Source organism: Nilaparvata lugens, chromosome 2 (assembly GCF_014356525.2).
Source record: "Nilaparvata lugens isolate BPH chromosome 2, ASM1435652v1, whole genome shotgun sequence".
Classification (NCBI taxonomy): Eukaryota; Metazoa; Arthropoda; class Insecta; order Hemiptera; family Delphacidae; genus Nilaparvata; species Nilaparvata lugens.
This window is the reverse complement of record NC_052505.1, coordinates 24265347-24293286: the sequence shown is the minus strand read 5'-3', so window position 1 is coordinate 24293286 and position 27940 is coordinate 24265347. Positions and strand designations below refer to the sequence as shown.

General features: G+C 33.6%; 2 protein-coding genes across 2 annotated transcripts in view; one reads left to right on the top strand and one right to left on the bottom strand.

Annotated features, from left to right (window-relative positions):
- The window catches only part of LOC111046078, a 158212-nt gene extending 144565 nt beyond the window's left edge, over nucleotides 1–13647 (top strand). Inside the window, exon 3 of the mRNA XM_022331567.2 lies at nucleotides 10023–13647. Coding sequence (XP_022187259.2) covers nucleotides 10023–10388 — 366 coding nt within the window. The 3' untranslated portion in view covers nucleotides 10389–13647. The remainder of the gene's footprint in view (nucleotides 1–10022) is intronic.
- The window catches only part of LOC111048708 (unconventional myosin-Ie), a 438987-nt gene that overhangs the window by 406148 nt on the left and 4899 nt on the right, over nucleotides 1–27940 (bottom strand). Inside the window, exons 5-10 of the mRNA XM_039420025.1 lie at nucleotides 24774–24951; nucleotides 22366–22528; nucleotides 21061–21168; nucleotides 20400–20528; nucleotides 18309–18505; nucleotides 17399–17566 (exon numbers count right to left, since the gene is read on the bottom strand). Coding sequence (XP_039275959.1) covers nucleotides 17399–17566; nucleotides 18309–18505; nucleotides 20400–20528; nucleotides 21061–21168; nucleotides 22366–22528; nucleotides 24774–24951 — 943 coding nt within the window. The remainder of the gene's footprint in view (nucleotides 1–17398; nucleotides 17567–18308; nucleotides 18506–20399; nucleotides 20529–21060; nucleotides 21169–22365; nucleotides 22529–24773; nucleotides 24952–27940) is intronic.

Sequence of the window (27940 nt, the reverse complement as noted above, 5' to 3'; positions counted from 1 at the left end):
AATACTTATGCGACATTTCCATTTTCCTGAGGTCTGGTCATCCTTCTTGAGATGGCAAATTACTGATATCGAAGCAAACCTTTTTTTACTGCTTCTTAAATATTATTCCGAAATAAATCATTTCAATAAATGCCAATAGTGATTGTCGCAGTGGGTAACTTAGCGAGATCTAATCACTCAGATTCGATAACAGACGTGTACAAGAGATAAACAAACGAAAACACAATAACAGAGACCCAGATGAACGAAAAAAAAACAAGAACAACGATCTGGTTCCAGACTACCTCAATTGAATTTATCGGAATGAAATATTCTCACGACCGGTTGCAGAAACAGTTCAATCATACCATGAGCACCAATCAGAGAAGGCTCTTTTTAAAATAAGGCTTCTTCTTGACATTTAATCACGGTTAAAATATATCAGGCTTTTGTGAAACCTGGCCTTATTGTTATTATTTTAACGCACTTCATGATCAGGAAGGTACAACTATGATAACTGTATCAAGTCCATAAATAATAGAACTTGTATAATAAATTGTATATTCTATACTCTTCATTCTAAACTTTCTGATGGTACTAATACTGTAGTCTTGATAACTATCGAGCCAACACGACGTATCTGTGATTGGAGCTCAAACTTATTAATTTGCACCTACTTGGGGGATAAGATTCTTTTAATCAGTAATAAATAAAGTTGGCAATTTGGCGTGAGCCGCCGTGAACAGGGAGTGAAATGGAACACAGCGACCATAATCGAGCAAATAAATAAGAGCAAAAGAGATTAGTGCGAAATGAATTTCGGTCGCCTGCTGAGCGCTGAGCTCTGAGCCGGGTGCTGGGCACAGAGCACAGCTGAGAGCTGAGGCTGCTGAGTAATAAGGAACACCACGGGAAGCCCTCTGCTGATAGTTGGGTAACAGAGGAGACGGAAGAAGTGCGAGTAGGAGGTGGAAGGAGAAGGAGGAGGAAGAGGAGGAGATGATGGAGGAGGAGGATCAGGTTGACGAGGAGGGGGCGCAGGAGGGGTAGGAGGAGGTGAAGGAGAAAGATAAGGAGGTCGAGGAGGGGGTGGAAAGGGGTGAAGGAGAAGAAGGAGAAGGATGGGAAGAAGGAAGAGAAGGAGGAAGGAGGAGGAGAAAGAGAAGGAGGAAGGTGGAGGATGATGATGATGAGGAGGAGGAGGAGGGGTAGGAGGAGTGGTAGGAGGTGGAGGAGAAGAGGACGTATAAGAGGACGAATAAGAGGAGTTTTGGAACGGAAGAGAAAAGAAAGAAAATGTAAGGAAAGAGTACGAGGAAAGTGAAGGAGAAGAGATGATGAAGAAAGACGAGAATGAAGAGGAATGAGAAGAGCAGGAGAAGATCGAGAAGCAAGAAGATTGAGAAGATGAAGTGGGAAGACATGATATATTGTACTGTATAAAATTTTTTGCTTAAGTTTGTCTTTCTAATGTTATTTTTCTTAGTGAAATTAGTGCTGTAACGTTGGAATAAGAATAGATAAACAAATATATAGGAATAATGGGAAAAGATGAACTGGTAAATAGTTAGAAGAAGTGAGAAAAATGAGAAGAACCATTAATGTAGCAGGAAAAGGGAACAAAAAGAGAGAAAAAGGATGACGAAGGTAGCAAGGACAAGGAAAATCATAAGTGAAAATGGGAGAAAAGAGAGAGAATTAGTACAAAGGAGTAGATAATCAAAGAAGTAACAAACTTTAATAGAATGAAAGTAGAATAAGAATTAATGTTAAATCAAGGGTTTTGATGTATCAGAAAGAGATTAGTTTGATTTGATTCAAATCGAAGAATAAGGAAGGAAGGATTAAGATAGAAAAGAACGGAATTATGATAAGAAATTGAAAAAGATAAAAATAAGATAGGAACAAGAAAAATAAACATAAACATTGAAGAGTACAAACTCTGATGAATACAATCTTGATTAAAGAGTATATGGTTGAATACAATCTACATTAAAGAAGAAAAGGCAAACTCGAAAGGGATAGGTAAAACCGTGAAAAAAATAGAACGAATAAGAAATTAGAGTATATAAGGAATAAAAGAATGAAATAGTAGCAAGAGCAAGAGTGAAGGATGAAGGAGAAACGAAACAGGAATAAAAGTAATTGGAGAAGAAGAAGAGTAATAAAAGTAGATGACGGGAAAAAAATGAGGAATTAAAAGTTGAAGAATGTACAACTGAACAAGAAAAAAGAAGACACAGAAGAAACAAAGAAGCGCATTTTAAATTTTAAAGATAAAAGCGGAATATGAAAGAATATAAAAAACAATAAGAAAATTGGAAAAGCTAGGAATCCGGATAGAGTTATCCAAAAGAAGCCAGATTAGGAAAAGTAAATGAAAAGTAGGAGAGAACGAAGATTGAAACCATATCAGTGCTATTTTCGCCCACATCCAATCCTATACTCTTGCTTATCACAAGCATCTTTTATTTCCTTGGTTGGAGTTTGCAAACTTCTCGGTTGATGAAAACAGTCACCGCGTCGCCGCTTTCTTATTTCAACGCTAATAAAACGACAGCCAAGTTATATTAACGGATGTGGTTGGAAGGGGTGACGGAGTTAGATGATGTGATTGAGGCAACGAGCTGCTTTCGATTAAGAAGTTGGAAAAGGAAAAGAGAAGGTGTAAGGAAATCAACTTGAATAGCTGCAGAAGGATGAAAATGGCAATTGGCGAGAACTGAAAAGAGGAGGATCAACATAAATACGATACAAATGAAGAGATCGATAATTAGAATAGGAATGAAGAAAGGAGAGAAAAAAGAGAAAGCAGAGTAGGAAGAAAACCGAGAAAAATATTTTCATTTTGAGAGATTAAAAAATTTTGATTTACTTATTTATTAATTTATTCTACTTATATAGCAGGATTCTGATTATTGTTAATTAGTTCTAGAAGGGAAGTGATCTAGAAGAAGAAGGTAAAATGGAGAATGGAGAATCAGGGAAAGGATGAAGAGAAATGAAAACCTTGAGTGAGAGAAGATATCAGAAAAGATAGAAGGAGATGATAGTCGAATATACTGATAAGAAAAATACGTTTTGTAGGACTATATGATGCTTGACAACTTACTTTTATAAGCGATATCAATGGAAACTTAAATTTTTAGAATTCTTAATTGGGATTTCCAAATTAAGGCTTGAAGAAGTTTTGGGCGAATGCCTGTTGTTTTTACCTGAATTGTATTTGCATATGAATATGAACTAATAATTGTTTGGCTCAAAATGTTTAAAGATTCATCAATATTCAAGAAGATTTCAAAGGTTTTTGAGATTGTTTTGACCTTTCATTATCTTTTAAATTCACAATTTAAAATTTTAGAGATGGGAATTACTGAGATATATTACTCATTCAAATGCTAATGAATTAATAATTATTATTAAAAGAAAATCCAAATTGAATGCTGTATTTGAATATTCAAATGAAATACAACATTTAATTTGGATTTTCGTTTATTAATAATTATTGAAATTATATTTTAATCACCTTTTCACAAATTAAAACTGTTGGAAAAATTTATCCAGATAAATCCATAGATGAATTTTCTCTTTCCATTTTATTCAAGTTTATACTAAATCTTTCAGTGATGCACATATCACAAGTATATGATTAGATAAGCAATTATTTCATTCAAGTTTCTATAGAAACATTAATGATCCACAAATCATAAATATATAATAAATAAATATCATAATATATTATATTTACATAATATAATTGATTAAATAAGTAATTAATTAGCCCAAAACGGTAATTGTTATGTTAAATAAATAAGTATGATTGATGATGGTGAAAACAGATATTACCCACATTAATAACTACTATCTTCACAAGGATACCTCATTCAAGGTTACCGAGCACTATGCACTACATTACCGCTCAGACTGGAGCAACGTGGGTTAGCCAGTGGATAAATTATTGTACTCCTTGACAGGCGCATATCGGTGGGCGCTGAATTTATTTTAAAATCATGCAAATCTAGGGGTATTTGGACGGGATGGCCGTTTTGTAATTCCGAATTCCGCAGGGGGGTTTATTCAATCCTCCCCTCCGTAGTTTATGTTGGTAGTAGAGATAAATTGGGAAATCATTTTGTCCGTTTTCCGGGGTGGAGGAGGGGGGGGGGAAGCCAACAGTGTTGCCGAGTTGTGCGTCCGACGAAAACTTATTACCGGCATTACTAGTGTTCTATAGTGAGATTCATTTCAAGCTGTCAGCATTGTTTGAATGGGAAGTATTGGTGTTATTTGCAAGGAATGCTGACAACATAAAAAGTGTAAGATTCAGGATAGGATAGAGGAAAAGGGAAGGGGCTCAAGAAAGTTTATGTGAAACCCCGTTAAGAAGCAGTTTGCGCTTTTGGAAGTTCTTTCTCCACATCTATGTTTCCCTCTTCTTCTTCTTTCCATTCCCTTCGTCTTATCTTACTTTTCCTTATTTTATTTATTCGTTATCAACTTTTCCAAATCCTTCTTTTCATCTTTTCCGCGAGATACAGGTGAAAATAATAATTTTTAAGGCTTCTGTTGATGAAATGATTCTTGGGCTGATTCATTTCGGCACTGATGAAACTTCTATCCATTCAATCTTTTGACATTCTTCTACTGTATCAAATAAAATACACAGTTTCTTACATCAGTCCACATCATCCCTTTCATTCAAGTGCAGTTACAAATTTAAATATTCTTGAATTTAGTAAGAATGATTCTGGAACACTAGATTACAATGATGATATAAAAACAAGAAGGATAGTTAAGGGGTTCTGTTAGAAAACCAAGAACCAGTACCACGTACAATTCAAGTTAATTTTAATTTTTTCATTAAATTTTCAACCAAATTTGACATATTTTTTCAAGCACAATAAAACCTGCACATATAGAACCTCTAGCCTTTCTTTTGGTGTGAACCGTACGTGAATTGATCCAATATAAGTTCACAGAGCCTATTATTAATCTTGCATGTCTTCCATAATATAATGAGAAGTAACTTGTTTCTTAACAAGTGGAAAGAAAGTTGTGTGTATTTTTGGCTTTAAAATTTTCTGAAATAACTCAATTTATTCAAAGTGCGGTGATATTAAGTGTAATATTTGACTATAATTTGGTGTTTTAATCATTCTAAATTCAAAATTTCTAGCTCATATATATTTCTGGACAGAAATTGAACTTTAACTTCCCACAATAAGGACATAACCAATTTTTTGGACTTGTTATTATTATTTATCAAAATTTGGGAACAGATTACTTTTGGGCTATGCCTGTTGTTCTATCCCGATCATATTCATATGATTTGTGATTGTATCAACTAATAAATAAATAAATTCTTGGAAGTACCAAGAAGTGTATAATAGAAGACTGAAAAGTCCAATTTATTTATCTATATTGTAAATTAATAGGATTTGAAAACTTCAATAAATTTTAATAGAAGACTGAAAAGCCCAATTATTTATTATTATCTTTCTCCACATCTATGTTTCCCTCTTCTTGTGTTGATGAAACAATAAAACAATAAAAACTTACAATTATCAATTTATCTATCTTGTTAATTAATGGGATTTGAAAACTTCAATACATTTTAATGAATATCAAAACAGTTAAAAAGGAATAAATATTGTTATTTATATCATGAAAGTAGATACTGAAAGCCCCCCAAACCTTACCCTCATCACTGAGCAATAATTGGAATAGGAAAACTTCAATTATCCACCATTGAAATGAACTATTCAGGCGCATTCTGAAGCTGACAACCGTCTTTCAACAACGATGAATGCATTCGCCTGCAGATGACATCTGAATGTAATCGTCTCTCGTCACTGTTTCCAACATTTTATTCGTCGTCTGAGTCAACCACACTCTGTCTACACTACACATAAACAACTTGTTTCTTATTAAAGGCTTCTAGCGGGGCCATTAAAACGGTCGGCAGGGGGGAATGGGGCACTTAATGGCACTGGGGGGATTCTGAGACAATTCTGGAGGGGTGGAATTGTTCTTAGAGGGGGTTGAGAGGAGAGAAGGAACGTTCCACATCAAGTAGGCAACGAGGCGTTACTACACATAACACATCAAGCCCCCACTGTCAGTAATGGGTACTAACAATTTGGTTTTCGGCAGGCTTCTGTATTTGAGGGCGGCTTTGTTTTTTGGGGTGCAGAGGTTTCAAGGGTTTAATTGCCTAGTCATTTGTGCCTTTATTATCTCAACTTAATGCCTCAATTGTCTTGAAAATAGATTGTTATTCTACAATGTAAAATCTTATTTTTCCTTGATCTTTGTCAATCTTTGTTATGTTTAAAACAATTCCATTAACTAAATTTTATTGTTATTAAAATGTCATTTTATGTTATGTTAAAATTACATTGAATGTTCACGTCAATAAATTCATTGACTGACTAACGTGAACACAGAAAGTGGTACAAAAGTACAATCATGGATGAGAAAATGGAGCAGAATATATAATTAATTGAAAAAAAAGACGTTGATGTTGTCAACATCATTGTCAATTTCATGACAATGAAATTTGTTTCATTGTCAATGACAATGTCTATTTGTTTCATAAACAATGACAAGATTCAATGTTGTCATTGTCAACATCAACATCTTATTCTTTCAATTATGGAGAAATACCACAATATCTCTTACCATACAATCAAATTATATAATTAATTATTTATCTACTATTATTGAACTATATTTTTTATTTAATTATTTAATTATCTACTTCAATAATCCTTAGTTGCTTACATAATACAGAACGTGTTCTTGAGAGTAATTGAGTTTACTTACAATGATTGAGTTTTGGAAAAATAGTTGGCGAGCCTTACCTGGAACAATAAAAAAACAAATTAGGTAATAATCGGAATTAAATACGACACAATGGTGAAGAGATTTATGTAGTCATTCATAGACAAACTCGATTGATTTTCTTCACATCAATTCTATGTAAGCATCAAGATTTGCTATCACATTTTCAAAGAATACAATGAATATTGAAGATAATGATTGAGAATGAATCTAGTAAAGAGCATGGATGTATCGATAAATCTTGAAAATTACATAATAATTTCAAAAGAAGATTGAAAAACTAAATATTAGAGGTGTTTTGTTTTCAATACAATCAACAAACAAAAAATAAAATTAAATTACGCAAAATTTATACAGAAAAAAATTAATACATAAAATTTTATACAGCAAGACATTCCTCCTGGTAGAAATAAATAATTAATACAATCTTCAATTGATACAATCAAGATTCTCCTATCCTTATGGGTCGCCATCTCATCTAATCTCTATTCCACCTGTATTCTACTTCAACCAATTCAATTCAATTCAAAAAACCATATCTATAGTCAACCGCACGAAAATAGTCCGATGAAAGTACATGCAACGTTGCCAAATGGGAGTTGATCAACGATGTCCACAGCTGATTATAGATCACAACTTCATAAAATCTATCCTCTAAACATGATATATAGATACTTTTCTACATCACATCTATGGTCCATCATTTCTTGCTTCATCTTCTTCAAAAGTTTCACCCCTACAGCTCACAATAATCATCTACATACTCCACAACTACACACTCTACACATCGACCGACGAGTAGTGAATCTGTCCCGATCACACCTCAATAAATCGCCTACTGGTGATAGCCAATTTCGGTCATCTGGCAAGCGAACATGCAAATGTCGAAGACAGATTGTAATGGAGAAAGTGCATGCAGAGCAGAGCAGAGCATATTAGCATGGAAATGGAATGCTTGCTGGCCGCCGAAACCGTTTGTTCTTGGCGGACATCTGCCGATGAAAGCAAAATAGGATGTTGGCAGCAGACGGATATCAATATCGAGAGACCAGTGCCAACATGATCACACAATCGATTTACATGCTATTGTACAAGACTCACGAGACGGCAGTGGAAAAGGGGATGGATATATTCGTGAATGATGTGTGTTTCTCAAGTAGTATTCAAATTTTGATATCATTCCAAAGAATGATTGTAGAGTCTACAAAATATACATTATATGATTATATTAATAGGTATTTTATATTAATAGGCTATACTTCTTGGGGTTAATAGTTTTTTGATTGAAACACCTTCTACACTTTTTATTTGTTGAATTGGAGCGAATTCAGCTAATTATGCCATTCTCAAGGGTCGAAGTTAACTTAATATGAAAATAATTAGGTGAATACTGTTAATAGTCAAATATAGTCATTCTTGGTCGAATTTTCATACTTTTGAATACTGTAACAAGCTCTAAATTTGAAGTTAGACCCATGATATCTGCCTTATAATGGAGGTGTTTCATTTCTAATCAATGTCATCATTAATAAACATAATATATTTTCCAGGGTGGTGAAAATTAGTGCACTTTTTCATTTATAAGTTTTGCAATACATGATGGTTCTACAATATAGAAGATGGTTGTAGAAATCATCATTAAAATGTCATATATTTTATCAGCTCATTCTAATATTGAACAAGAAAGACATGAATGTTTTGTTTATAGTAAGATATGTAAAGACAATAGATTTAGGAAACTGTAGAGTAAACAATAGGTAATAGTATTTAAACCTCTGTTAATGCAATTATCTTGTCATTCTATATCCGTCAGCCAGTCATTATAAATTTTTGTGTTTACAATATATAAATCTTTTAAAACTAAGTTGCACTGCCCCGTTATCTTATCATATAATTCGAAATTTTACGATCTGTAGAAGCAGTCCATTTCATTCTTGGGTTCAATATTGGATGCATAGAGAGTACATTGAGATTGAACACTAATTACGTATTTATAATACATATCCATTCACTCTAATATCGCACAGAGAAATCCAGATCCCAACATCGGCCTAATAAATCTCAATTCTTTTATTCATCTTTTGTGAGACGCTGCTCCATGACAAATTGCCTTCTTCCATTATTTCTCACGGCCATCATAATTTAGCGCCAACCGGCCCATTGTGACGGGTCTCCCTTCCTAACGAGTGAAAGTACTGGAGAAAATATTTCGCTCGCATTGCCGAACAATTGCAACCTGAACTTGATACTCCACACCACAACATTAATAGGCGCCGCTAATGGTTTACTGTAAACGAATTACAATTATTTCATACATGTCATTACGGAGAGATCAGGCTTGCCAGATGTCATTGAAAAATTGGAGATATTTTGTGACAAAGAAAATATATGAATGTAACTACTATATTAATCGGAGCTTTCTTGTACGCTTTCTAGAGTCTAGAAAGGCAGATGATCGTGTCGTATAACAGCTTCTAGCAAACTGAATTTACAGAAAAAATTATTGAATAGTGAAGATCACCTCATCGCATAGAATTTAACAAAATTGTAGTTGTGAATGATATAATGGATCTCCACAATCATTTACAACAGCAATTGAAAAATCCATTATGAGTTGAAGAAATAGTTTTTTTTTTTTTTTAATGAGAATGTTTCATTTTCAAACATTAGTTTATCAAAATCACAATCACAATTTTATAATCTGAATTCACAATAATATAAAATGAATAGAGGTTTTTGACAATCTTCAATATATTTAATTTATAATTATTGATAAATAGCCAACTCCAACATCACTAAATCTAGGTAGAATAGAATGAATGTTTTAAAACTTAAAAGGTAGTATTTATGGAATTTCAACAACAATTTAAACCCAATAATTGTCTTACTTGAAAGCTCACTTACTGTAGTGTGCAAGGATGTTTTACTATCATATAATGAGTTATTTCTAGTTTTAGAATCGTAGTCAAAAATCTTCAACTTTTTATTTCACTATATAAAACAACTAAAATTCTCCATATTTTATTTGCTGTGTTCCAACATATTTTCCATGTTATCCTTCTTTTCTGTGTTTCTTCTGAGTTATTTCTGTGTTGTAACAAATTCTCCATATTTCATTTCATGTTTCTGTCTTGTATTATAATCAAGCAGTATTGAATCAATAAAATATCTCATTGAATGTTTCATTTGTCTGTTCACAGATGGATCCTAAACATACAATCACCTCCACAAATCTGACACGAACAATGCTGGCCCTGCTCGTCACTTTGAGCCTGCTAGCAAGCAACGCCGAGGGCGGCATACTATCCAGATCCGACAACGACATTCAGTCCGCCTTCGCCACGGGACAGACCGTTGACAGACAGTCACAGACAGTCGACAGACTCTCCACAGACAGCGGCGAGACTCGCGAACCCCCCGTAACATCCAGCGACCTACCCAAGCAGATCCCCGCCCCGCCGCAACCGCCGTTCGCGTCCACCCCCCACTACGAGCAACAGATCGCCCGTTTCGTGTGGGAGACGCCGCATTTCAATACGCCCTATCCACCGGTCATTCAAACGTAAACTCTCAGCCTCCTTGAGATGAAGTGATTCCCCATAGAACCCGTTTCTAACAAGGTAGACAGCGTGTTCCATAAAGTAACTGATACAGAACCACTACGGAGTCAGAATACCCCATATTTGTTGTGTGCTCCCTTAATCTATCATTTTTTACTTTTTCCCCAATAAAAGTCATCATCATAACTCGCGAATGTAGAAGTACATAATTCGACAAATGTCTAACACAATGTGGACTATTCTTATAACAATAATAAAGAATGTGAATTGTAAAAACAAACATCTGATAGATACCATTTCTCTTATACACATTTGTGAAAACTGATGGAAGGCTTACATCCCTGCTATAGCCTATATGAAAATGAGTTAGGATTTATTATAATAAATGTAGGGATATATGTTGTTTGACGCATCAACACATCTGAAATACCGAACTGATTAACGAATTTATTTACTTATCTAGTTCAAAACTAATTTATTTAATTTGTCAAACATAGCCTACGTGAGAGAAAAGTCCTATCAGATCGTCAATTCACCCAGTTCATTGATGGCGCAAGATTCTGTTACACTAGTAACAGAATCGGTTCGACTCTTGCCATGAGTCAATATTTTTGCTACGAATTTTCAACTTCAATGAAAACAACCAATACAATTTTATAATATGTAATTTTTATTGCGAAGCACGGGTTATAACTGTGATAAATATTGAAGATGATTCAACTACGGACAGAGAATATTTCAGTGACTCAGTAAATCTCAGAGGCATCCCTCCTACTCGCATTGGAAGGAAAGTTAATTTAGAATACGAAAAGTAATGAATGTAATACCAGTAAAATGCGGACACTCATTACACTTTTTGGCACAAAATAGCTATTTATGTATTAAGAGCGTAATGCGCGACTTTATCGCTCGCGCAAAACAGTTTGCAAGAGCGATAAAGAAGCATTACGCGCGAATTACATACAACATTTTTTCTACAACTGCCCAAACCTGTTAAATTACTTATATCGGCGGAGTTACAATTACCGACTTTTTAGTTCAAGATGACTTTTTGGCGAGCTGCTTACAATCAGCTGATTAGGGAGCATAAAGAAACTCTTCTGCGCATGCGCGAATGATTTGGGAGCGTAAAGTAAATCTACTGCGCATGCGCGGATGGTTAGCGAGCGAAAAAGTAGATTCTCCTCAGAAATAAGCTGTTTTACGAGGAGAATTAAGTGTGTAAATTCTTTCTTTACGCGCTGTTGTAGAAAAAAAAATTATTCACGTCCAAAAGTGGCTCGCTATCGATTACATAGCTGTCATTATAATCAAAGACCAACGGAAGACATTCTATAAACCTTGTTGGAAACGGACCTACAAAGTGATTTTGAATGATTTGATGTTTTTCTAACGATAAGCACTGAAACCAAAGCTAGACAATTTTTGAAACTATGTGGATGAAGCTATGCAGCATTTATAAACTTTGAATGTGGGCTACGATCAAAGTAGCTTTTCTTGAAGTTGTACTTGTATTTAGCTAATGAAGTTGTACTTCAATAATGAAGTATTTGTAATACTTGTAACAGCTAGATAAGCTGTATACATTTGTAAAATTGTATTAGCAAGTTAAAGGATTTATGCATACACCTATTTATACTTTCAATGTGTAATGACATCATTGTAAAAACTTGTTATCTATATTTGAATGGACTTAGTAAGAGTACACTCTAGCTAAACCGTAAAAATGTGAGCTAAAAGCTACTCTGAGTAAGGACTGTTTTTGAACATGGAATAATGTATGGACAGAGTTCAGAGTTATGAGCTATGAGCTATGTTTGTATACTTTAAGCTATGCTTAAAGAGAGTTAATAAAAGTTAAGGATCATCATAACTGTCTACAAGCTATTTGTATAATAATAGACTCAATCTTTTCTAAAACCAGTAAGTTGGGTTACTATCTGTGAAGTAAAATCATGATCTATATAATTATAAGTTGGCAAATTTTGTGCGGATTTGGGCTTTTCCAACTATAGTATTTTGAACAGTTTTTGAAGTAGTAAATAACTTTTACACAGCAACTCGGACTGATTTTAGACATTTATTAACCACAAGTTGACTTGCTGTTGAATTAATTCAAGATGAACAGATTTGTGTATGTTTATTTTAGAAACACTGTTGGATGAATAATGAACTTTTAAATTTACAGTTCAATTTTTAGAAGAACAATTATTTCATCCAATTTACATTAGTTTGTTATCAGTTTGGTTACTTTGTTCAAGTTTATAACATAAAGAATATATTTATACAAATGTAAAGATTGTACTTGAGTAATTGAATGTTTGGAACATTTTCAATATTTCTGTGATTTAACATCAGTTGTATGTTTTAATTTGGAGGATGAACAATTCAATCTATTATAATTTACTTTTATTTTATGTTTCTGCATGTTAAAAGTTTGGTTTATGATGTATGGCCAGTTAAAAAAGTGAATTAATGTATGTTAACAGTGTAAATAGGTATTTAGTATTTTAATAACTTTGAATACGGTAATTATTAATAATTGCAATTAATTTGTGGAAGAATACAGTATTTAGAATAATTTGAAACTTACAGGGCCTGAAGATTTAAACGCCTAGTATAACAGATATTATGAAAATAAATCAAGGACTTTTAATGGCTGGATATATTAAAATTAATTTAAAAATGTCATTTTAAAAGTGTTTGAAGAAGAAGAAAGTTTCTTCAAGGTGCGATTTATAATAGTCGAGTATATTATTTATAAGCAGACAGACATTTTATTATATTGGAATATTCATTTTCCAATTAAAAAATATTAAAAAGATGAATTTTTACTACACAGTTTTACACAGTTTTGGACGTTCTACAAAAATAACATTTTTGAGCTAAAATGAATCCACCATTGAACAAAAACGAAAAAACATTTTTTGATTAAATTAATTGGAAGCTTGAGTGAACTGTGAGAAATCAATGTAAAAGTTCTCAGGTTGCACCTGGTAAAAAACGTTTTATTAAGTTGAGGAGAAAGCATCGAATTCGTGATTCAAATGTAATTTATTTAGAACTCAACCAATCCTCCTGAATCATATTATTTGATAGAACAAGATAAATTAAATTCATACATTTCTCAAAAATCAAGTAATGAATCAATTAACAATTTATTTTTATATTGAAGAGTAGAATGACGAATAACTGTTCAAAAATATAGATAATTGAATTTAATTTCTCTCATGTAACAAGAATTTATATAAAGTAAACATTTAAAGAAAACTAGGAATTATTTAAAAAATATCGTTCAAGATGAATTCATCAGCCGAATATCCTGTTAAAAATTTGGAAAGTTTTATTCAAGATAATTTAGAATAATTTTTTAGTTCAGTAATATCATCTACCTTTATAAAATTAAAAGTGAATGATTGATTATTTGATTGATTTATTAAATTCAAGCCCATGGATTCAAGTTAACGTCAATTAGTGTTAGTTTTTGAAAATTATATCGGTTAAATGGCGGCCATCAGCAGCTATACACTGATGTAGCCTATTTTTGAAATTTTCAAACGCATTTTGGCATATTGCCACTGGTAAGGCCTGAATCTCCTCCCTGATTTTCTCCTTAAGCTTTTCCAAAGTGTGTGGGCGATGTTTGAAACCCTTTTCTTTGAGGTAGCCCCACAGGAAAAAGTCACAGACACTCAAATCGGGTGAGCGTGCCGGCCACTTCACGTCCCCCCTCAGAGAGATAAGTCGCCCTGGGAACATTTCTCTCAACAAATCCATTGAAATGCGCGCTGTGTGGGCTGTAGCCCCTTCCTGCTGAAACCATATTTCCCCCAAGTCTTGTTCCTCAGCAAGTTCTTCCAATTTGGGTTGCAGAAACGTTTGTAACATTGTGACATAACGCTCGGAGGTGACAGTGACGGTGATGTTGTCATATTCGAAGAAGTATGGTCCTATCACTCCAAATTGAGAAACGGCACACCAAACTGTCACTTTTGGTGAATTAAGTGGTCTTTCATGAAGTTGTCGAGGGTTATTTGCTGCCCAGTACCGGAAGTTTTGTTTGTTGACAGCTCCACACAGATGAAAATGAGCCTCGTCACTGCAGAAAAGAGTCGCCATTGCCGGGATGCGTTGAAGCATTTCCTTGCAACAATTTTTACGGTTCAAAAAATCGGCGGCATTTAATTTTTGCACAATCATGATTTTATATGGATGAAAAAACAAATGTTCATGAAAAATCCTCCTAATTGAACGGCTGGACATCCCCAAAGCTATTGCATGCCTGCGTGCAGAACGCCTCGGTGATCGACTGCTCGACTGCTGCTCTCACAATTTCAATATTTTCGGGAGTTCTCACTGTTCTTGGTGCGCCATGTCTTCTTTCTTGTCGTGTACTACAAGTTTTCTCGAGTTGACGAACCCACGCTCTGATAGAGTTCACAGATGGGACGGGTTTGTGGACAGGAATGTTAAAATGTCGTCGAAACGCCAGGTTGAACTGCGATAATCGAATGTTGATTTTCGTAAAAAGCGCGAACAACATAACCGCGATGCTCTCCCGTCCAATTCATGATGCACACTAAAAACTATTCTCCGGGACTGTACAATGACGCCCACCGAGCCTGCCTACTCCCACCACAGGCTGAGCAGTGCCCCTCCAAACTCGTCAGTCGGCTCTGCCCCACCTTGTAGATAATGGAATTTAATTTCTCCCATGTAACAAGAATTTAGATAAAATAAACATTAAAAAAAAAAACTAGAAATTATTTAAAAAATATCATTCAAGATGAATTCATCAGCCGAATATCCTGTTAAAAATTTGGAAAGTTTTTATTTAAGATAATTTAGAATAATTTTTTAGTTCAGTAATGTTATCTACCTTTATAAAATTAAAAGTGAATGATTGATTATTTGAAACAATAATTTAAATTCAAGCCCATGGATTTCAAGTTAACGTCAATCAATGTTGAAAGAACCATTTGAAAAATATATTAAATAAAGTAATAATGGATACAGGTAACTCAACTTCTTTGCAGGATACCTGTAATTAATTATTGAGTGAAACTGTATAATAAATGTGTAGCCAAGAATGTGAAAATTATCAGGTTAACACGATGTAAATGATAATAAATCTACGTTCATGGCTGAGAAAAACTATTAAAATAATTGATGAAGAATAACTCCGGAAACTTGATCCCAATCTTATTGGAATAAGTACAGTATTGTGGAGTGAATAAAGCTTAGTTAAAATTTAGTTAAGAGAGCAACTATTCTAGTCTTTTGTTGTTAATACTCTAATACAACAGTACAACAAGGTTAAATTTAAAGCTGGGATGAAGAAGATTCTTCAAATGCAATCTCACTTACATTTTGCACAAAACAATAAAGTATTATTTTTATCGACTGTAAAAATGTATGTTTAGAAACTTGAGACAATATGTTTAATGTTTATTATGATCATCATTGTGTTAGATTATCCTTGATAGTTGGCTTATTGAAAATTTATTATTTATAATTATGATGTAACATAGAATAATATAAATGTTATGTAAAGATGGGTTTCATTTATTAAAGTGTTTAAGATCCTTTTTTCTACTACAATTTCAAGTATTATAAGAGACCAATTTTACAATGAATCTCATTTTACTATTAAGAAGCTTACGCTGCCCAAACATTGAAGATTCCTAGCATGACTCACTGGATAATAAGTAGTGAGTGTCTATAATATTGTAGGGAGCAGATTAAATTTAGCAGTACAGTACTATGTTTTGAAGACATTTTTATGATGATACGAGATATATTAATATATTAGGCCCACTAATACCGACTAAACATAAATATGTTGTAGCTTGAGGATTAAACGTTTCAATTCACGACATGAGTTACAGTCAGTGAGTCTGATGTTAGCTTCCTCTGAAACATAATGATTGCCACTCGTAACGTAGTTTAAATAACTCTACTTTCAAATTATTCACTTTTGTTAAAAATCAATTTAATTTATTATTATGAATCATATTCGATGATATTACATGCGATTGATAATCGTTGAAAAGTTCATCTTCTCAAAGTATAACAGTATTTTGATTTTCATTGACACAATATTCTGATTCATTGACTTCTGAGAAAAGATGTCGAATAGCGTAATAAGGTCTGTAAGCCTTGAATTTAGATTCGACTCCTCTCAATATCATTTGAGTCTAACCACGCTCTTCTTCTTTACATATTTGGTGGAGGCGCCGGGTAGCCATTATATTACATAATTGGTGGAGGGTTTATTTTTAATCCAGCTTTATATCTATAGCTAAAGTTGTAGGTCCAATCATCCGTCTTATTACCTACGCACTAACACTCAAGTGAGCATCACCCTCAGAAAAAAGGAACAAATAATAAAAAAGATAGCTGAAGTATGTTTTCAATGTATCATGAATAGGATTTATCATCATCATAATTGGCACTACAGCCCATGTAGAGTCTTAGCCTTCACAATCACATCCTTCTATCCCTCTCTCCATTCTGCTGTTCTTCTCCATCTTCTTACACCCAGTCTTCGCAAATCCTCCTCCACATCGTCAACCCACCGCTTTCTTGGTCTAGGATTGAGTATGAATAGGATTATTTGGAAAAAACGTGAGAATATTAAGGTAAGTTTCAGGATAATAAATTACATGTAAAGATGAGATTTGTTTAAGGATAACAATAGCAAGAAGAGGACATTGTTAATAAGGCAAGGGCAAGGCAAATTAGACGAGAGTGGTGAAGAAAATGTAAATTTAAAATCTAGCATTAAACTAATAATTGAAAATTCTACTTTACTGAAAATGACTGTTTTCAAATTTGCATTGATTTAAAAATAAATTTTTTTATACAGTTTAAGATCCGTTTTCATCACAACAAATTGCAGTAATATGTTGAAGCACATCTATTTGTTCCTACACTAGAGATAGTTCTCAACGTGTGCCGGCAATTTGTTGCAATATAATTCAAAATAGTAGTATTTTTTGAAAAATGTTGAGTACCTGTTCAGCTTTGAGCGTCAACTGAATGAAGATCTGCTGCAGCTTCTCGTTGACAAAGTTGATGCAGAACTGTTCGAATCCGTTCTGCTGGAATATTTCAAAGCCATAGATGTCCAAGATTCCAATATTGTTGCCCTGCTGTTTCGTTTTCATCGCCATATTCACCGTCTATAAAAGCAAAAAATACGTTTATTTAGCGAGACAAAGTAGATATTATTAAGTAGGAAGTTGTAGAAATTTGGCAATCAACTCAATTCAGTTTACTTTCTATTTAAACAGTTTATGCCAATATTTTTTTATATTATTTGTTAAAATAATACATAAATTATTATAACATCTATACAATTTTAGCTTTAGCATATTGAGTTTTTTATATGGGTGTAATATATTCATAGATGTGAATGATCAAATTATGAAATTTATACATCATATATCTGCATCTTGCTTCAACTCAATTATCAAATAACAAAATAAGAATAGAATTAACTAAATAAAAGTTATAATAACAAATCTAATCTATAAAGGAAAGAACTGATATAGACGTACTGGATAGGAAATTCGAGAGTGACGCATCATCACATCTGAACTGAACTACTGGTCTGATTAACTTGAAATTTTTCATAAAGATTCTTAATTCACCGAGGATGGTTATAGGCCTATTTTCAATTCTTCAAGATTTCAGTAGATCAAGTTTTTAATTAGATCCTTGTTGAGCACTGGTTACCTGCTTATGATAAAATGAACGGAATAAGGAAGTTCAAACTATTCTTTTAGTCGACTTCTTTTGTAGTACAATACATGTAGTTTGTTTTGTAGTTAATCTTAATTTGACATTTTATCAACTAAACAAGCAGAGGGCGTTTCAGATATACATTGAATGAGGAAAATAATAATAGAAATTTATACTTACATCAACTAATTTATCGAATAGCCTGGCATAGAGAGCCTTGGCCAAAGCATCTCGAGTGTATTCGGCCTGAGTTTTAGTGAGCGTTACTTCTATGCTATCATCCGTTTTACCCCACTTGCCTTCGAATCTTCTACTTTGCAGTTTGCTTTTTAAATGCTCCGTTTTCACTTCCAACAGGAATGAGGGGTATTCCAGTGCTGAAATAGAATTGAGAATGAAAGAGAATTTAAAATGAAATAAAATGAAAATTAGAATGATAAAGATTGCAGACTCCCATAAACATACACATAGAACTTATTAAAACACAAATTAGTTCACTTCGTGTTTCGGATGGACACGTTAAGTGTCGGTCCCGGCTGCCTAAAAAACAGTCGTTAGGTCATGTCAGAGGCCCTGAAATTGATCAGTTGCGACCTGTAAACTCTGACACCAGACCTGAGCCAGCCAGGTCACACGATATTATTATTATTATTAGTTCACTTCCTTGAGTCCCCTTTCTAAAAAGGTCACAAGTGACGTATTCACCTATGAATTTTAACGGAACAAGTGACTTTGAATTCTCTAAAATTAAATATAATTTTATTTAATCATAACTTACTCAACAACTATGGGAAACCCATGTTCTAGAGCAGGTGCCATAAAAGTCCGAGAGATATTACTTTTAACATGAAGAGGGTAAACCTCTTCAGCTCTATATTACTAGGTTACGCCGGTTCACCACTTGAAATAAAATTTAAAACGGAATTTCAATTCATTGGATTCAACTGCAATATTGACAAACTGTATTTCAAGTTCAATTCAATTCATTCTCAATAGTCGTGAGCATTTATACAAATACATTTGAATTTGTACAAGTGGAATGTAAAGAGTACTTTGGAGTTGGCATGCATCGTAATTGAAATACTCATAACATAACAGACTGCTCTGCATCAAATTATCCTATCTTAGGGTGTGTACAAAGAGCGATCAGAAATCAGCGTTCAAAGCAATCTTAAGAGGATACTGATTTAAATAATCTTATCATTATCTAAGGCCCGTATGCAGATACTCGGTTTAAACGGAGAAATCTCAGTTGTTCGTTTAAAACCCGTATGAAACACATCACGATAAATGAAACCATATCCACAAGTAAACGTGGTTTAGCGTTAAACGCTGTGTTAGCATATATGGCCCTACGACCGCTAGAACTCGGAACGCCTGACCGTTCTCTGTGTTCGCATTCCCTAATAATGTCTTATTCATGAAAAAATTCAGTAGCAGAATACATCAATTAAATACTATGTTATCTGTGTAATTTATTTACATTTCATAATACACGAATCAAATATATAATCAGAAGAATATAATGAAAAAAATGTAAGGAAGTTCATCGTTATTATTGTCATTACTGTAATCCAGTTTAAAATTTTCATAATCAGTAAAGTACTGGACATTATTAAGAACTAATTATAAAGACGTACTAAAGATAATAATTACTAAATAATAATTTGATATAGAAACAACAGATTTGAACAGCGATAGACTAATTTTGTTATCAAAATTCGGGAATGGAATAGTAAGGGCTAAAAGCCTGTTTTCCACTTCCAATCATTTCATGAGTATGTGTTTTATCATTGTTGAATAAATAAATAAATACGATAAATAAATATAGTGAGGTCAACGTTATAATGACAGTATTTGATCAACTTTGGTTTTGCTATCCTTGTCTATTATTCGACAAAGCCGGTGGTACTATCCTTTTCTAGGTCCACAACGATGCCAATTATGTTTTTTACAGTGTAGAAATATAATTGATTAATGCAGAGAATCGGCATCGCTATTCTTCTATCTTTATCCACTGCCATTATAACGTGGACCTCACTATAGGCAAAGCTGTTCTCTGTAATGATTCATACCACATCATTTTCATAACTACTTAATTTACTTTTATAAACTAGAGTTTAATTACTTTTCATCATTGCATTGACATAACATTTTTCGTAATAGTTAAATAACACTTACAAGTGAATAGTTGAATAAATTAATCAAATATTTATATATTTATTTGAATAGTAGTTATATTTATTCAACGAGCAGTACTGCTCTACTCACAAGCATTGTCCTGAATGCATGCGTAATTTCCTTTCTCAATAAACGTGATGTTTCCAATGTGGAGAACGGCTGAGACCACTTGGAATATGGACGTTTGTTCTGGCTTGGTCAAGCCCATCACATTCATAGCTGAAAACAATCAACAGAATTAGGCACTGTTCAAATAATCAAGTCCACAGAGACACTGCAGAATTCTTTCATTAAGAAATAATAATAACGCGGCAGCTTGTCAAACTTCAATGAATATTGTAAAAATTTAATAGAAATAAGGCTACTAGCTATTGAATCATTACTTCAAATAATAAAGGAGATTTTATACAGAATCTGAAATTTTATATATTTTCAAATGATAGCTTTGCAAATCATTTCTTCACAACATAACTATGATAATCGATCCTGTGATAAGCTTATTCCTAATTATGCTAAGAAAATTGCAACAAAAATCACTTGGCATGAACAATATGGAAGGGAAAATTTAATAAAATAAAAATTTGAATTGATTCAATAAAATGAAAAAAAAAATGTAATATTCATCTCCAATTCCCAAAAGGTATCATGAAACAGTAAACACAAGAAGAGAAGACAAAAGAATAGCCAAACCAATACATAAAATATAGACCATGAAATTGAAAGGAAAAATATTGAATGATGAGATTCATACCTTTCAAAGTCTCCTTAAATTCGTTAGAATCATTGGTTCCTTCAACTACATGACTCCCACCTCCTTTTAGGTAACTGTAATAGTTCATATGAGCTAAGCCCAGTTCTTCTGCAATACAAAATCATAAAACAACATATATTAGAACTGAAATAAATTGAGGAATCAATTGGTAACAAAGTAACAATGATTGTAGACACGTCTACAAGAAATTGTTTACAAAATCATTCACAATATTGAAAAATTGAGATTGATAACCTTCCCAGAGAAAACAGGAGAATAGAATTTGAGTTCATATTGTAAGCACCAAAATAACTAGATAATACGATATTTTAGGTGTACATAATAAGTACCAGATACCATTTTATTGATTGTTAAATTAGCATTACCATACTTAGATGGCAATCAAATACCATAACTCAGAATGATAACTAATTGTAATATAATATACAGAGTTGTGCAGAGGAAACGCATGTTTTTCGAACAGCCAGTACTCGTCAACGGGAGAGGGTATTGCCCTGGAACGAATGTTGGCAGACGACCCAAACTATGCCATTTCAGTTGCTATGAGCGTTGGAACGTATAACATCGTGTGTTCGCTGTTAGGCATTTTTTTTAGAAACAATGAATCTGTAGTCTCAGTGCAACGCTTTTTCGTCAATATTTTAGAGTTGAGGGTCGCGGGTCCCAATCGAAATACTGTACTCCGATGGGTTGCAGCGTTTAGGAGTACTAGTTCTGTGATGAAAAAGAAACCACCTAGTCTTCCCCGTTCCCCGGAAAGTGTAGACCGAGTCAGAACGGCAGTTGTTACTAGTCCCAGACGATCGACTCGCTCTTCATTTTCAGGAGTACGAACTGAACGGGAAAGACCATGTGGTTTCTTTTTCATCACAGAACTAGTACTCCTAAACGCTGCAGCCCATCGGATTACAGTATTTCGATCGGGCATTGCACCTCGACGCCCAACTCTAAAATATTGACGGAAAAGCGTTGCACTGTGACTACAGATTGATTGTTTCTAAAAAAACTGCTTAACAGCGAACACACGATGTTGTACGTTCACACGCTCATAGCAACTGAAATGGCATAGTATGGGTGGTCCGCCAACATTCGTTCCAGGGCAATACCCTCTCCCGTTGACGAGTACTGGCTGTTCGAAAAACATGCGTTTCCTCTGCACAACCCTTTATAATTGTTTTTGAATTTTAATTATAGTTGTTAAATTATTAGTTTTCTCCAAATCGCAAATTAAAAATATAATACCTACTATATTAACACTTATTACTTTAGTTTTCAATTACTTACTTTTGGTTTTTTCATCAGCACCACAGCATAATTGATAGAATATGTGGAAAGAACGTTCACCACTATTCTGCAATACAACTCTTGACTTTTCCAGGAGAAAATTTGAGACTTTTCCACCTTCAGGTTGACCACCAGCACCAAATTGCATTTCCACATATTTCCCCTGAAAAATAAAATGGTATCATCTCAGGAAGGAATAAATGTAAAGTAAAATAAATTGGTCCTTATTGAAATGAGTTGTTAACACCAAAGTTAGCAATGGAAGAATAAATTAACAATATTTATAAAATCAATTACCCTTTCACATCAAAATTAGCATGAAATGGCATAACACTTGATGAAATGTGACGGTAGAATACATTTAAAAAAGCTATGTTGTATTTTTTTAAATACTTGACTTGAGATAATAATTTAATGAATTTTTTTGAAAACCTATATCATAGCAGATGAATTATTATCAAGGGTGCTTCACATATTTTATATGAATTTCAGTTTTATACTGTATAAACAGATGTATATACTGAATGTACGATTCCTTAATTCGTCCTTTCACATCCATAACCGGTTAACCGGTTAACCGAGTTAACTGGATAGATGGCGTAAAAATATTTTATGGAATTTCTCCACAACAGAATTGAATACATACAAACTTTGGACAATGCTTTAGAACGTAACATTAGATTCGATTTATTTATTCATTTACAAGAAAATACATGATTGCGTAAATTCAAGATTATGATAACTAACACTATGGGTAGCTCAGTGAATTTGTAAAACTATGAACTTTAAAATAATTATCGAACGATATGAAGATGAAATGCAATTATAATATAAGCTAGAAGATGCAAATTACAGTTTAATATTGAGTTTTATCAACATGGAACGGCGGAGTTTGAAAAAATAAACGTCCAATCCCTTAAAAGGAAATTGAGAGGTCTGCTAAGAATTGAGCACTTCTTGTGCCGTATCCTGTATAGAATCCTGATATGAGTCTATTCGCCACATAACAGAGACACTATTGCTCCAAAAGGAAGCACTTCGAATCATAACAGGTATGATACACATTGCCAGCCTATCTTCCGCAGATTGGGCATCCACACAGCGTGTAGACACTACATCATGGCTTGCTTCATTGCTATTGGCAAAATTTCAACGCTACAGTGGAGGTAGCAAGTGTACTTTTACAACACTCGGAAGAGGACGAATCTGTACCTCAGAGTTAGAAGGGCATAAGTCACAAACGGCTGATTTTACAGGAGAGCCTAAAAGTATTACACTCCCAGCCGAGGCTAAAAGAGCGTAAGTCGAATCAGCATTACACTTACTTGTGAATTATTGGACTCACGTTGTTTCGGTTTTAACGTCGAGCGCTTAGCTCTAGGGACAAACTAATTCCGCTAGATCGCTCCAGCTGTACTATTCACTAGCTGCCCGAGCATAGCAGGCGTAAAACCGTGCTTTAAAGGTACACATACCAGCGGCTATTATTGTGTCTATAAAAGAAGTTTAAGCATCAACATTATTCATCAAGAACAGCGCTACAAGTTGCTATGAATTTGAAGTCTATAGAACGAACATTGGATGTGAAAAAAGAAGTTTAAAATGCATAAAAATTTAAAATGCAGGTTCTAGTTTAAAGTTTCAAAATTATTGAATGCACAATCTTAATGCTTACTGGACTTACGCTCTTTCAGCTCTGGCTATCTTAAAAACAATCAACTGTAGATGACTTACGTTATCTTAAATCTATAAAGTTCGAAAAACTGAACACGACCCACTAAAAACATAATTTTGTCAAAAAATGGAGACTTACGCTCCTCTAGCTCTGAGGTACAGAAATTTGGAGTGCCATGTTGTAGATTGTAAAAGGTGAGGGACTGTTTCCCTGTGCTGGCACTGAAGATGTCCAATTACCTGCCATGAACAGTGTGGGTGCGCCCAGTTGATGTCTTCGAGTCTTTCATGTTTGAGTGGTTGATTGATAAGTCAGTACCAGATTACTGACTTTTTTAATGAAGGTACTCGTGTAATACTCCTTCTCAGGGCACTGCCATCGTGATTAAGAACATGTGTGTGTGGTCTGTTTGAAAATTTATTACACGATCTACCCAGATCCAGGTCCAGATCAAGAAATTGGATATTCCACTACAAGTTGGATATTTTGGATATCCACTACAGGTTTTCCATGTATCTCATGTATTCGATGGAATGTTAATGCAATATTAACAGTCAGATACATGGAAACAAAGATACATAGAAAACCTGTAGAAACTTATTCTACGAAGAAACTCTATTAAATTACTTAGAAATCAACTGGAATTATATTTACTTATATAAATAGAAATTGAATAGAAAACCTGTAAAAACTTATCTACGAAGAATCTTTATTAAAGAGTAGGCCTACTCACAAATCTACTGGAATTATTATTTCGGAGAGTTTTTGCATTTCCAAATGCCTCAAGTAGAGGGTTCGACTCGAGGATTACGTCCTTGATTTTCTGAACTCTCTGACCACCTCCTGATACTGTCGCAATATACGACATGATGTATTTGGCAGCAACTGTTTTTCCAGCTCCGGATTCTCCACTGAAACGCAACAATCAAGTATTAAGGCCAAATTAAACTCTTCAATATTTCTTTCCATTACGAACTGCTTGTTAATAATCACTTTTGCATACTTAAATTACGACATAACAGTCTGATTTTTATAAATAAAATCTATTAGCTTCTTCTCACATTTGTGGAGCGCTTTAGAACACTAGGCTCTGTTGAGGAAAGGCCTAGTGTCCGAAAGCGCTCTTCAAATGTGAGTAGAAGCTAATAGCTTTTATTTATAAAATCAGACTGCTATGTCGTAATTCAAGTATTCAAAAGTCCCCATTTCTAACTCATGTTCTAAGCAGATGAGGGTGGTTTAAAAGTTGTATTTTTCAGCGTTTTGCTTCGACGATCATATCTTGAGAACAATTCGTTTAATCGACATAACTATCTATTAAAAAATAAAGCTTGGTAAATTCTCTACACTTTTTGTTCAGTAGAATTTTGTGATATTCTCAACAGTTACTAAGATATTCACCCTTGAAGGTGTGTAATTGTTAAAACAGCAGGTTTTCATCCAATGTTTAGCTCTTTCAGGGCTTATAAATCTCCAACAATGCATCATAAAAACTTATGCTTATCGTAGGTTTGTAGAGCGTTCAATTCTCTTTGAAATTATGTATTATTTAACTATTCCAAGTTTTTCCTTTCATTGTTATAGCAGCTTCAATGTAGGGGGTGAAATATTCATTGCTGCAACAAGTGTCAACTCAGCGGTTCCACACCTTCAACAGAGGGGATACAGATGCGCAATTTTGCTATGTTCACCTACCAACTAGTGCAAATTAAGCTTCAAAGTCAAAAATTGAGTCACAGACACCCCCTTCAAATGTCATTGTCAAACGATCAATAATTTTTTCAGGAAAGAATATTTCATCCCCAACATTGAAGCTGCTATAACAATGAAAGGAGAACTTGAAATGGTGACATAATACAAGAATTCAATGCTCTACAAACCTACGATAAGCATCAGTTTTTATGATGCATTGTTGGAGAGTCATAAGCCCTGAAAGAGCAAAACATTGGATGGAAACCTGCTGTTTTAACAATTACACACCTTCAAGAGAAAATATCTCGGGAACTGTTGAGAATATCACAAAATTCTACTGGACAAAAAGTGTAGAGAATTTATCAAGCTTTATTTTTGAACGGATAGTTATGTCGATTAAACGAATTGTTCTCAAGATATGAGCGTCGAAGCAAAACGCTGAAAAATACAACTTTTAAACCACCCTCATCTGCTTAGAACATGAGTTAGAAATGGGGACTTTTGATGTCTCCTCCTAACTAGTCTCAACAAAGCTGCAAAGTCAAAAATTTTGTTTAAAACATTCCCTCCAAATTCCTTTGTCAATTGGTCTTTTGTTGCAAAAATGGAGATTTCCCACTAAACACTACAGCTGCGGCAAAAGGTGTAGGAAAATTCGTAAATATGTGTAAAATTATACATCAAATTGAAGAGAATTTAATGCTTTATAAGCTTAAAATCAGCATGGAATTTTTCCGTCGATTTTTAAAAAGTTATAAGAGCAAAAATAGAAAAAAAATTGGTGGCAAACGTGTTTTTTCAAAAATTTCACACCTTCAAGAGCGGATATCTCGAAAACTAGAGAAGATATGAGAAAAGTTGTAGAATGAATATTGTAGGGAATTATGCAAGCTCTAATTATTTTGTTATATTATTTTGTTGACAGTCAAGTCCTTAGGATACATAGTTTTTGAGTTTTATGCGAGAAACCAAGAAATGGTACCTTTAAACCACCCTCACCCCCTTAGCCCAGTGGGTAGGGGTGGGGACTTTTGATATGTTTATCTCCTTACTACCCTAAACAGAACTGTGGGGTCAAAAATTGTCTTCCTAACTTTTCCCTCTATAACCTTTCCTTGACTGGACTATAATGAGTTTATGACATGATATTTTTAAATTCAAGAACCATAAAAATATGTAATCATGATTATCATTAGATCAGCATTTTACTGCAAAATTATATATAGTGAAATTATACTCTCATTCTATATTTTTTATTATACTCATAGGTCCGGTTGCACAAAAGCCTGTTGAATGTTAATCACGCTTAAATGCCACGAGAACCAATCAGAGAAGCTTTTTTCGAAAATCAGACTGCTATGTCGTAATTCAAGTATTCAATAGTGACCAAATTAAAGTTTTTCATGTGGGATTGAAACTGTGTAAGGCACGGTTTATAGGAGACTTATTAAATATGATAGACAATAAAACCTATAGAAATAAGGTTTCATTATATTTTAATGAGTGTCCTAGAAACTAGGCCTTACTATGATAATATTATTAATCAATATATGACTATAAAAGACTGATAATTTACATGAAAATGTAGTTTTGAGCATTAAAAACAACCAATGTTCACGATTTTTATTGTAAAAATCAAACAAAAACTCTAAAAATTATTAATATTGTGAGTTAGCCTATCACATATCATTCTCAAAGTACAATAGCTTAACATACACATCGTACAATATAGATTACAAAAGGAAATTTGATTGCTAAACCTCACTATAATTAATCCATGGAATTCTGTATTACTTACATGCTGTGGTTCAACAACTCAATTTGAAATTTCATACGTTAATTGAAATATGCATAATGAGTTTATGACATGATATTTTTAAATACAATAACTATGAGTTCTTAACTATAAGGACTTAAAAGTCCTAACTCCGCCTAATAAAGAATTTTTTCATTTCATTTCAACTATAAAAAAAATATGTAATCATGATTATCATTAGATCAGCATTTTACTGCAAAATTATATATATTGATATTATAATCTAATTCTATATTTATTATACTCATAGGTTCGGTTGCACAAAAGCTGTTGAATGTTAATCACGCTTAAATGCCACGAGAACCAATCAGAGAAGACTTTTTTTGAAAATGAGGCTTCTCTAATTGGTTCTCGTGGAATTTAATCATAGTTGAAATCTAACAGGCTTTTGT